Genomic DNA, 13438 nt, shown 5'->3' on the forward strand with positions numbered 1-13438 from the left:
AATAGTAATTATATTCATATCTTCAACTGTTTTGAAGTTATAGCACTACAGATTACCAAAGTCCATCTGACCTTTGAACTGTTGGACTAAAAAGCTTCTTTTCTTTTACTGTGGTGTGAAAATGAGCTTTGTTATCTTGAGATACTGAACCCATTTTCACACAAAAAGGTGTGTCACAGAAAGGTTGTCTCCTCATATCCTCCTTATGTTTGAGATCAGGGTGGCCTCTGTAGTATACACAGGTAACACCTTGACATCTTATGCTAATGATCTTGAGAAATCAATGTTACATTTCTTCCACCAATCAGGAAGGTTTTCAGGGAGTTTTGAAGCTGTCGGAATTCCAGGGATTTCCTCAAATATTTTCCAAAAAGATTAAGGAACATAAGTGAGGGGATTAGGGGTCCTCCTTTAAGAATAGTTTTAATTTTTCAATAAAAAAAAAACTTACAACTGGACAATATTTTCACCATAGCTGTATACAAAAGTTGGTTAAGATAGAGCATATAAAAAGTAACATCCAAGATTCATTGGGGACACACGATTAGATTTGGGAAATGTTATTTAGTTAGTTTTAACCCATAAAAACCCAAACACCCACCGGTGACAAAAATCAATCACAGGTATAAAATGTTTATTACCTGTTGTTCCATTAATCCTATCAATCCATGTAAATAATTGGTGTAAAATGTAGTTTTTCATCTTTTCATGGTCATCAGATATGACCCAATTGGACGTTCAGAGGCTCTGTAGTGAACGTGGAAACACCGTCATCTTCTACAACATTGATTCACCAGAGAAATCCATGGAGTTGGATCAATGACAGTGGATGGACACACTTATTTTATGTTTAGTTATTAATATATTTTGCAGAAAAAATAATCTTTTTCTTCAGTTTTCTGTTTTTGGATATAATAACCCTCAACTTTAATCTGAGCTTTAATGAACATCTACATAATCTTAACATTAAATATAGGAAAATACCTGATTTTCATTTAAAAATGCAAAATACAGAGCATAATATAAGAGTAAATGGTGATAAATCACTTAAGAAAGGTTAAAAATAGAGAAAAATGTATTTGGGACTGCCACAAAAGCAGCACTGGGGCTTTATGGATTAATGTTTCCACATTGATTTAATAGTAACTTAGGTGGTGTCTAAAAGTGCTGCACTGAAGGCATAGAAAGGAGGGTGGAATCTTGAGATAACAAGATGAATTTTCTTTTTCCCAAACATCTGAGCCTTATAATCTAAGATAACATACTAATTATCCTGTGCAGTTATTAATTAACAGAATCTGCAAATGCTTTCTCTTGAGTTGTGATAACAGTGAGGTAAATGTGTTGCACTCTGATAACACAGCTGGTCTGAATGAAGACGCAGATTCTGAATGCTGAGCTTCCGTATTTCACACAGAGACCGGACTGGAATTTGGTTTATGCTACTAGACACATTCACTGCACAGGAGAAAACAAAGGCTATGTTCAGACTGCAGGCAAATTTGGCCCAAATCCAATGTTTTTGCCCATATGTGACCTGTGTCTGATCTCTTACAGACAGCTTGAACAGTACGAATCCGATTTTTTCAAATCCAACCCAGGCCACTTTCATATGTGGTCCTAAATCAGATAGGTATCTGATAGTTTGCTATGAGGCTTCAGTCTGAACAGCCAGGTTGCATTTATCTGACCTTAATGTCACTGAAATGTGACACGTCACAATTCTGCGTCCCTCCATATTTACTTCCGGGTATGATCAAGCAGTAACATGTGGACACATTTCGAGTAGGTATTTATAAGCACTTTAACATTACGTAGAACAACATTTGGGGAGATAAAATTTTTAGGTGAAAAATGTCAAATTACTGCTCGGTAACATGTGGACTTGAAAGGGACATCAGTTTTTTAAGCTTTACAAAAAACATTCAAAACATGTGGTCCTCAACAGAAATTGATATCAAGTACGACAAAACCTTTTAGAGATTATGTTCAGCTATGCTGAAAAAACATTTGGAGTAAAATATTGAAAAGTCTGTGTTTTATTGACATGAGAATGTGGTAACACGTGGACAGGTTGCCATAGTAACACATGGACGACTCTTTACCATTGTATGCATCACCTAAAATGTATCAAAAGATCACTACTTTCTGAAAGTTTGGCTGAAATATCTGAATTATAAGTAACTTGAAAATTAAAAATTGGTATTTTTGTGGTAACACAAAAATTTTCAAACTCATAAATACCAATAATATTTACAAAATAATGAAAATCTAATATTTGAAACTTAAGAATCATCTATATAATCATCAGATTGAAAACATTTTCAAATTTTTTTACATATAATTTTTAGCGTTAAATTCAAGCTATGGTTATTGTGTAAAAAGTACAATCGATAAAATCAGTAGTAACTTTTTTTCTATTAAGCTTTTTTTTTAAAAAGGATAACAGTTCCATAAAACAGAGATATTTAGCTAAAAAAAATCAGCCCACTTGATAAATGATGTGTGGAAATGTACTTTTTCATGTTGATGTTCACTTTCCTTTGATTGGACCCGTCTGTAAACACACTGCGTGCCTGCGTGGTCCCTTCAGGGTCGCATTCAGTTCAGACTCAAAACTGGTAGAAGTTGCACTTAATGTGTAATATAAACAAGAATACAAAAAAATTGGATTTCACCCAAAAATTCGGATTGTGCATGGTGTCTGAACGTAGCCAAAGTGTGTCCAGTGTCACGTCAGACATGCATGTGATGTTCAGTAAGGTGAGTAGAAGACTTGTGAGTGACACACACACACACACACACACACACACACTAGGTACGGTTACATGATGTTTTTTTAAATCCGATTTATTTTTCCAGAAGAAATTAATCCGGAACTAAAGTACTTTCTCTTCTGTTTACATGGAAATGTTAAACCCAAATAAAGGTTTACATGAGAAACGTTTATTCGGTTCTCACAGCCCTTCTGTTAGCTTAGCTTAGCATAGTCACTGCATTTCCATGGTCACACATAGCCAGTTTTTTTTAAAGGTGATTTGTTGTCTTTTGTAAGTGATTTTGTGGAGTCTGATTCTCCCTAATTATTTCTTTAGATCCATGACTTACTGCACTCATACAATCTTGGGACTGTTGTGTTGACGGAAATTGGAAAAACTTTTTGTTGGAAGGGATGCATGCGCTAAATTAGCTTTGCTTTACCGTTTTAGCTTTGCATTGGTTTTTATTTCCCAAGATTTTATTAGTGCAGTAAGTCACATCGCCATGATTTGAGCCTCAATTTGTGATCATATTGATCACAGCGGACTAAAGTAATGATTAGGGAGAACTGAATTTCACTCATAAAATACTACGAATCACCTATAAAAGCCTGGCTACGTCTGACCATAGGAATGAAGTGATTATGCTAAGCTAGGCTAAGCTAAACTAATGGAAGGGCTGCGAGAACAAGTCAGTCGGTGCACTGCAGTGCAAACTGTTTTGCCCACTTATCGAACTCATTAGTGCATGACAAATGAATTAATAAAAAAACAGGTGGTGAACTCTTCCTTCAGGGTTTTCCAGGCTGGTAGATCCCATCAGAATAGTCCACTGGAACGGTTTGGGTTGACTAGAGTGCATTGCATATTCTTCTGCCAGCGCAGAATGTGTGCATCTTCACGACAGGACAAGACAACGAGCATGTGCAGAATGGAAGGAATAAAGTCCAAACAAAATAAAGGGTTTACATGTCCGAGGAATAATTTAGTTCGGAATTAAAAGGGGATTAAACCAGTGACTTTAATCGGGTTTAAATTTAATCCGAACTTTTCTTTTTCATCTGGAATAAGGTGTTTACATGGGCATCGTAAATAGGATCTAACCTTTAATCAGTTTAAATCAGGAATAAAAGTTGTGGTGTAAACACATGGACTGTGGCTGCTGCTGCTGTACCTGCAGGCTGTGTCGGTGGTTGTGGTTGAGCTGCAGTAGGCTGTCTCTGGACGCCCTGGTGGACGGGGAGAGGGAGAAGGCTCTCTTCATGTTCACCGCTCCCTGACACAGCCTCCACTGGACACAGTAGGTCTCATACAGCTCCTCCACCTGACAACACAACAAAGACATTTAACAAACATCCTCCAACGGTTCAAAGAACAACTGCTGTTTCCCAAAACTACAATTGTCCATGTTTCCCCATTTGGCAGATAATGTAACATCTGTGAAAGTTTTTAACTGAAAACAGATGAGAAGCTGCCTTACAATTGTGCTAAAACATTTGTGAGCCTTTTCAGATTTTTTTTTCTTTTTATGCATAAATATGACCTAAAAGACGATCAGACTTTCACATCCTTAACCCATAAAGACCCAAACAGCCACTGGCAACCAAAACCATCTACTGATCTAAACGGTTTAATACCTGTTGATCCAATAATCCTATCAGTACATGTAAATAATTGGTGGAAAATGCTGTTTGGCCTCTTTTCATGGTCATCAGATATGACCCATTTGGACGTTCAGAAGCTCCATAGTGAACGTGGAAACAGCAGATTCACTAGTAAAACCCATGGAGTTGTATCAATGACAGTAGATGGAGACACTTGGTTTATGTTCAGTTAATGATAAAAAAAAATTGCAATGCAAAATACAGAGGGTAATATTATGATAAATGGTGATATATCACTTAAAAAAGGTTAAATAGAGAGAAAAATTAATTTGGGAGCTACCACAAAAGTAGCACTGGGTCTTTATGGGTTAAACTATGAGAAGTCCCACTCACACTGGACTATATTACCTGTGAGCCTCAGGTAATTTGTAATAATTGTGGAAGTCAACTATGATCTTAATCATCTGCAATCTTAATCCTGTACCAATTATCCATGCCTCCAGTTTGCAAAGTAAAAATTCCACTCAAAATTGCCGACCCTATTTCAACAAACACAGATGTCACATGATAATATCAATCTCAAATCACCAACTATAGAATTCAATGAGGTATGCAATATTTTGGTTTCTACACACATTTATTCAGTCTATTTGCCGGTTGAGGACAATACATTCTGGTGATTATGAATAAAAGTTTTTAAAAATGCTTTTCATGAAATTTCGGGAGTCTTATTTTTTGATATAGCACAGATATTAACAGAATGAGCAAACTGAAATCCTTCAGAACAGCAACATTTCAGAAGCTGATGAGATGGTATGAATGAAAGCTACAGAAGGAATGTTTTTCTATCTACCAACAATTATCTGGAAGTCACAAGCCAGAGCCACGGAATAATGTCAGTAAATTGAAGGAAAAACAGCCATTGCTTATCCTATGCAAATGCGTCACATGAGACACAGACATGGCAAAGGTAATGTCCACATAACCAGAGATCTACAGTCTCCACTAGTCCCATGCAAATACAGTTTAACCCTTTCATGCATGACGTCCACATTTGTGGGGCACATAAATTAAGCTCACTTTCCAAAGAGTTATAAAGGCAATATTCTCCAAACCACATGGGGGCAGTCTCTATAGACCTTAAGCAATAACAATAAAAAAAAAAAAAATCATCTTAGTTTTAGAATTTGGACTGCTCTGTGATTTCATAATGTTAATCTCCTAAGACCCAGCTGTGGGTTTTCTGTCCACGTTTGTGGACAAGAGTTTCACAGCTTTTTACAAAAAAGAAGCAAAAAACTGTGCACCGCAAAGGGCATTCCATAAAATGTTTTTAAAAATGCATCTGAAAAAACTGTTTCATCATGATGTTTCCAATAGAGGCAATTATTTAATTGAAAAATACCAAAAACTTGTACCTTCCTGGGTCTCAGGAGGTTAACTCTTTCGGTGCCAGACAGTTAAGGGGCTAATAAGCCTTAAAAGTGCCACAGAATTTGGCCGTTTTTCAGTATTTTGCGTCGTTTTTATAATCGAAGTCTGAATCGTCATCAGAACTCATTTTCTAGCAGATGGGACTGTTTTGACAGATCGCTGTGTTTACGATATTACTACAAAATGGCCATCTAATTTGCATATGATTTCATTCATAAATTCATTCATAAAATTTCCCAAGCAGAAAACGAAACGCGAGCTCTTCCTTGGTCAAAAACCGCTCGGTAACATCCGACCGATTGCTACTTAGATTCAAAACGCACCGGACACAGCCGATTCATTATTAATCATAATTTGCAAGAAGATTTGAAAGAACGTCATCGAAATGTGAGAAAGAAATGGGGGTGGATGGTTTGTTTGTACACAAATATGGCGTGTTCTCCAAAGCCGATTTAATCGGCCCATGGCACTGAAAGAGTTAAATATCTTTTTAATAAAACCATATTTAAAATAAAATAATAATAATAATAATAATAATAATAATAACAACAATTTAAAAAGCATTTCAACTTTAGCTTTATTTTGAGTAATAAAATCAGTCCAAAAAAGTCTAGATAAGTTTCAATCATTTTGTTACTGCAGTTGTATAAAAGTCTGATTGTGTTTAAAGGTAATTTTTGTGGCAATGTCACCATAGTACCCTGACTCAATGTTATGTTATATTTTAGATAAAAGATTACCACAACTGACGTATACAGTATGTTCTACAAGCTATATATGGTCTACAAGAGCAGTTTAGGACAGAATCATCACCACAGCATCATGGAGTTTCATTAATATTTTTTGTCTGTTTGTTTTAACAAAATTTCGTTACACCCCATTTGAAATGGTCAGTTTAGAGAAATTTCAGTCATTTCTAAATGTTTCACATAATGTATGCTCACATAGGGTGAATCTTCCATTTGATTTATCTGTGTACTTGCTATAAATATAGTATTAGGTCAAATCTCATTATTTTACCTTGCTCAGCTGAAATTCTAATCTCCGAATGTATCTTTCCAGGGCTCTGATCTCCTGTGATAGAGAAAAAAGGGTTTGATTATTGAATTGAAAACAATGGTACAAAAGCCAACCAACATTTTGGAAAAAATAATAAGTTTTATGTGTGAATTTGTTTTAAGAGAAAGGTCCTTGGTGCAAACCATTAGCCTCATAGCATAACTCATACACTATATGGACAAAAGTATTGGGACACGTTGAATTCAGGTGTTTCTTTTCCAACAGGGGTCTGGGAAACAAAACAATAATGACAAATGTCTAAATATAGTTTTATACTAGGATAAATATCATTGCATTGCATTGCATTGGTTAGTTTAAATTGTTATCTTTCCTACCAAAACACCTCAGAGATGGTTTTTACTTCATTTCTCTCAACGTTGATTTGTTTCTTTGTTTTTAATCCATGACTCTAATCTTAAATGTTCTACTTCTAAATTTCTAAAATATTTTTCGTGCTCTGACTGTAAATAATAATGTTCTTCCACAACTAACCATCTACTTTCTTCACGTCACTAAGGAAGAAAAATCTCCCATTAAACTTCAAGGAAATATTGATTTTAATAAACTACATAAATGAAATGATTGGGACACATCATGTCTACAGCGCTAAGATGTCCTGTTCATGATGGTTTGACATAGAAACATCAATATTAATAATCAATATGATATTTATCACAATATAAAACTATATTATGACATTTGTCGTTATTGTTTTCTATCCGTTAGAAAAGAAACACCTGAATTCAACATGTCCACATACTTTTGTCCATATAGTGTATGAGGGCATTTATCCTATGATGCTAACGAAATGTAAATGTGCAGAGGAAACTACCGTTACAAAGCTCACCTTCTCCAGATCATAGAGAAAGGCCTGAAACAGAGAAAACAAAATGACCATCATGCTCCAACCCATTCCAGACCTTCCACCTGACTGAGCTGCTGAGTGTCCTCACCAGCCTGGAGTTCCTCTTGGTTTCTCTCTGCCGTGAAGACAGGAAGTCCATCTCTGACTGGTGACCCTCCAGATAATCTCTGCAAGCAGTCGCATCAGAACGTCATCACCGTGTGAAATGAAGGATGCAAAGACTTTTTAAAGGCAGTTTAAATTACTATAAAACCTGGGCAGGAGGTGAGCAGGAGTTCTGTACTGATGTCAAAACCCAGAGAGATGACTGGGATTATTGTTAAGTACTGCTTTAAAGTAGTCCCATGACAAATGTAATCCTAAACTACACTCAACAAAGAAACCATTACACTGCACATAAAATGGATGATAGTGAGCAGACTTGGAACTAATTACTTGCCTTTTGTTATTATTTAAAGAAGTTACTCAGCTCCAGCTGATAAGGAGGCTCTGCAGTGGAATTCATGGCCCAACAGGTGCATTTAAAATGACATGACTTATTCACATGAAGGGCCTGATCTACTAAAGGTTTGCGTGTGTAAAAATGTGCGCAAACTTGACTGTGCACGCAAAAACACATCGAAGCTTCTCTACTGAAAGGACGCACTGAGGGTTGCATCTCTCAAATGGGCAAAATAGCGTAACCCATTTAGCATGTTTGCCTTGATGAATATGCAATATGGGTGTTTCTGCCAGAACGTGCAAAATTATTGGGAAGAGTAGATGCAAATATTGATTTAGCACGGAATGTGATTTACCAAACCTGAAACTGATTATGGTGGCTGATTTTGCATCTATATTTATCACGTCTGAAAGGCAGGTTTTAACTGGAACAGCTTCACACAAATCTGGCTGCAGTTGTTGTGGCGAAGAGGAGGCATAGACACAACCAAAGGCAACGCAGAAAACTAAACTGTTCTGATCATGTCAACATTTTTGGTATGAGACAAGAAAAAATAATTGAGACGTGTGGCCTACCCAGCAATGCCATTTTAGAACTTCTAGATCAGGGGTGTCCAATCCTGGTCCTGGAGAGCTACTATCCTGCATGTTTTAGATGTTTCCCTCTTCTGGCACACCTGACGGTCATTATCAGGCTTCTGCAGAGCTGGATGATAGGCTTATCATTTGAATCAGGTGTGTTGGAAGAGGGACACATCTAAAACATGCAGGATAGTAGCTCTCCAGGACCAGGATTGGACACCCCTGATCTAGATGAACTAGGGGGTGATTTAGGACCAGTCACAAGGAGGAGTCATGTAATACCTTCTATGATAAAACTCATCACAATGTTACATGTCCGTGCATCTGGATCATTCCAGCACACTGTTGCCATTAGTGATGGCATATATCAGAGCAGTTTTTCCAGCGTACTGTCTCTATGACGACAACCAGTAGTGCACACAAAATCCTCATTTATCTGTATGTTCTTCATGTTTCTGGATAAAGTCACAGAGATACTGAAGCAAGGCTGATGAGTCCCATCTGGTTCAGGAGTCAGAGGTTGCAGACCCCTGGTCTATACCAGCTGTTCATACATGATTCATCTTTAACTATTTTTTTTTAAATTTTGAAATGAGGCCAAATTTGATCTGACCAGAGCTTAGTCCAGTTTTTCAAATGTAAGTGTTTTAAAATACTAGTCACTTACAATCTAGCACTAAAGCTTCAGAAAGTATTATACATGATAACACTAGTGGAATATTAGCTTAAAAATGCAAGTTGGATGACAAGATATATCCAAGACATTCTGCTATTTTTGTACATTGCACACACGCACACACACACACCATTTTATCATATAACTGTAACTGAAGCTAGCAGTCTCTATTTCTTCCACACAAGTTGATAGCCAACTATATTTATGTACTTCATTAAGCATGAGGATGACATATATTTACATACTTGAGTCCTGTTCGTAGTGCTTGGAAGACCTGGTCCACCTGTTCTGGCTGCAGAGACCACATAACCCCACCCCCTCTGCTGGGAGACAGGTGCGTCCTGGAAATTTTGTTTCCCAACATGGCCTTGGAGCGAAGTGAGTTACGAACAGAGGAAGATCTACAGGCAGTAAAAGAGAAAAACCTTCTATTGGATCACAGAATTTCAGATTCAAAGCAGGTAGAAATGTGTGTTTTTATCAATCTGCAAATCAGCTTTTCTGCACTAACAGACACACTCTTATCCCCAAAATAACCTCAATTCACACCAAATGTGTAAATGAAAATACTAGTTGTTTATTGTCCAGTGTTGTGTTTTTCCCATTACTACCATCCCCGACATAATTTCTACAATCTTACAATCTGCTACTCCAGTTACTGCCAGTTTTATATGTAAACAGATGAACTATTATATCTGGTGTTTAGCCTCCTCAGACCCAGCTATGGGTTTACTGTCCACATTTGTGGACAAGAGTTTAACAACTTTATACAAAAAAAGAGAAAAGAAAATTGTCACCACAAAGGACATTCCATAAAAATTTTAAAAACTGTATCTGAAAAAACTGTTGCATCATAACGTTTCCAGTATAGCCACTTATTTAACCCTTTCATGCATAGTGGTCACTACAGTGGACAGTTATTCTCCAGTTGTTCTCTTGTATATTCACAGGTTTTGTTGTTTTAGTTCCATATCAGCCGACACAGTGGACACTTTAGCACCATCCCGTACACTGACATTCAGACCATTACTGTAACTTTGCTGTTCTAGATAAACCTGATCTGCACTAACATGTTTGAGTGTAAATCAATTGTTATTTGTGAGACAAAAAGTTTTTTTTTTTTTTTTTTGCATATTATCTACATGAAGTGAGTAATAACTAGCATTAGAATAAGTTAAAATGTGAGAAAACATCAGATTAGCAGGATTAAAATGTTTTTATTTCATTGTTTTTATCTCACTTTCTGATATTGGGTTTTAAACACATTTCTTTACTTCAGAAATTAAATGCACGGACATTTTTGTAACTACATGAAAAAAAAACCTCAATCATAATTTTTTTTCATGCCTAAGGAGGAATAAAAACACTCAAGAAAAAAATCTTGACAAAGGTTCTCATAATTAATGCATGAAAGGGTTAAAAAAAAAAAAAAAAAAAAAAAAGCTTGTACTTTGCTGACATTTCCTGGGTCTCAGGAGGTTGGTGGGCGTCACAAATAAACTAATGCTGCTAATTACAAACAATCAGCCACAACCGTTCCCTTTACAATCAAGTGACATTCAACAGTTGGCACAGCTGGGTAAGAGCAGATTTGAACGGTAACAATGTTTGGTGCATCTGGAGTTGAATCCTCAGATGATTCCTTCTGATTCCTAAGACAAAATAAAAGAGAAATTTAAGAGAATGTTTCTACATGAGGCCCATTAGGTGTGTTTCTACTGCAGGAACTTTGGGGTAATCTTATGGGGCTGGGACCATTGGTGTGTGTCTCATTTTTAACACCCTGCAGAAGACAGGCAGTAAATAGTAAAATTTGGGAGTACTGACAGACTTTGCAATCCAAAGAATAATGTATGATAAGTGGACTGATGCAGATGTGCAGGCACTGCTTGCATTCTACGGCCAAATCAGTCACAAGTGATTATGACGGTGGTGGGTCCGACTGCAGAGGAGACACAACAGCTGAGAGGGACAAAGGAGAAGACCTCCTCCTCCTCAAGTTACAGCCGTGGAAATGTGCCTATTGAGTCTTTCCACTTTCCACCAGGATGCCACTACTTGGAGGAGCCACTAGGAGGATCCTGATGTCTCTTGAATGTAAAGTGATGCTTGAGATGAGCCTTGGTGACCTTACAGACTGTACACACACTTCCACATCTGTACGCTGGGTTTTGATCAGTCAAAGTGTAATTATGGACCATTCTGTAGAAGCGGTTTCATGAAGTGAGAGATTTGTCGTCTCTTGTGTATGTGTGGTGTGTATATATCATGTTTACAGCATGGCGTGTTCCGGTCACCCTCAAAGCTCCATAATAAAAGAATCATGGTATACCACCAAAAGACAGGGTTACACTGTGACAGGACAGGACACACTGGAGACACTCGAGCACAAACGAAAAAGACACAAAGTATGTGTCTGTCCTTGCATGTGGGTGTGTGTGTGTGTGTGTGTGTGTGTGGGTGCGTGCGTGCGTGCGTGCGTGCGTGCGTGTGTGTGTTTCTCTCACAGGAAGTACATTCCAGCTGTGTTTTTTATGTTTGGGTCTCTCCTTCAGTCATGGGACCAGCACTTGTGTTTGATTCTGGTTCATCCTTCATGTTTATCTCATTTTGTTGATCAACTTTTAAAACATTCCTGATGATTTTATTGTTCTTGTTCATTTTGTTTTAGGTTAGTCTTTTTTGACTCATATTTAATTGAAGAGTTTTTTGTTTATACAGCTAGTGTGTAATGATTGCTTTTTGTGCTCATTCTAATGATGGACTGGACATAATATATTAATACCAAACCACAAGAGTAAGAGTTTGACAAAGTTAAGAAAAGACATGGTGTGAAATTTTGTAGTTGGTGTGCCGATAGTTTAGTTTCAAATATAGTACCAAACATTACAAAAACAGCATTTTAATATTTGCACAGGTAGAGAATTCTGTAGAGACAGATATGTTATGAGTCTAAAAACAGCAACAAAAATGTTGAAATGAAACTGCTTCACTTTAGTTTACAGCAAGGGTGCCCATGAGCCAAAACCACTTTCTTTAGTGTCCAGTAAACAGTGATGGTGGAATTTCTAATCAAAATTATTTCAGTGGGGTTGACTACAGATAATGAATTTTGTCCTTTCTGAATCAGGTGGAAGTCTATTCTTCCTTTTGGCTGTACCACTCACCGTGTGCGACTTGTCAGAGAGCTGAACCCAGTGAAGGAACGGCTTCTGTGGATCAAACCTCCATCAGAGGGAGAGTCGAACCTAAGCTTCACCGACATCCTGTAGAGAAAGGAGAATATTACAGAAACAGTGAGCAACAAGTGGTGCCAGGTACAACAAACCCTGCCCCTCACACATATTGTAGCTTATTTTGGCATCGATCCAGCTGATGTCATTATGTCTATGTGTGTGCTGATTTCAGCATATCATCTGCCTCTATATATGTGCCAAGTTTGAAGCAAATTTAAACAAAACTCATGTTTTCATAGACTTGTGAAATTTTGCCCATTATAAGTATCTATCTATCTATACAACCTATAAACCACATTTGGTATGAATTCAACCAATAGTTTTGCTGCTACAGACTTTTGAAATTCCACCCATTATAAGTAAATGGGGGAAAAAAAATAATTAAAAAATTCATTAAAAAAATGTGAACTTTGACCTACTGTTCCCAAAATGTAATGAGATGTATTCTGGGTCACTGGCAATCTATAAACCCAATTTGGTATGAATTCAACCAGTGGTTTTGCTGCTAGAGTGTTAACAAAGAAACAAACAAAGAAACAAATCAAACCAAAAACAATACCCCTTGCCACCCCTTTGGGGGGCGGGGTAAAAAATGGAGCCACATGTGCCAGACGTTACAATGAAACAAGTAATGCCCACTCTTATATTAAACATTCCCATATTCTTATTATCAATACAACTGCTCTACAGACAAGCTTCATAAGATAGAGTAAATATTCATCCCAGCTAAGCAACTCTGTGACTGTCTTGTTTAAACACAAATAAAGCCTGTGTCAGTCAGA

At 37.1% G+C, this 13438-nt stretch overlaps 1 protein-coding gene across 2 annotated transcripts in view; it reads right to left on the reverse strand.

The window, feature by feature from the left end:
* The window catches only part of ripor3 (RIPOR family member 3), an 88387-nt gene that overhangs the window by 39356 nt on the left and 35593 nt on the right, over window positions 1–13438 (reverse strand). For both annotated transcript variants that reach the window (XR_003935498.1, XM_030135314.1), the window contains exons 2-7: window positions 12588–12686; window positions 9666–9821; window positions 7810–7888; window positions 7704–7727; window positions 6818–6871; window positions 3934–4083 (exon numbers count right to left, since the gene is read on the reverse strand). Coding sequence is in view for 1 of the 2 variants with exons in the window: in XM_030135314.1 (XP_029991174.1) it covers window positions 3934–4083; window positions 6818–6871; window positions 7704–7727; window positions 7810–7888; window positions 9666–9821; window positions 12588–12685 (561 nt within the window). In the remaining variant the exon portion in view is untranslated. The remainder of the gene's footprint in view (window positions 1–3933; window positions 4084–6817; window positions 6872–7703; window positions 7728–7809; window positions 7889–9665; window positions 9822–12587; window positions 12687–13438) is intronic.

Source organism: Sphaeramia orbicularis, chromosome 5 (genome assembly GCF_902148855.1).
Source record: "Sphaeramia orbicularis chromosome 5, fSphaOr1.1, whole genome shotgun sequence".
Taxonomy (NCBI): domain Eukaryota; kingdom Metazoa; phylum Chordata; class Actinopteri; order Kurtiformes; family Apogonidae; genus Sphaeramia; species Sphaeramia orbicularis.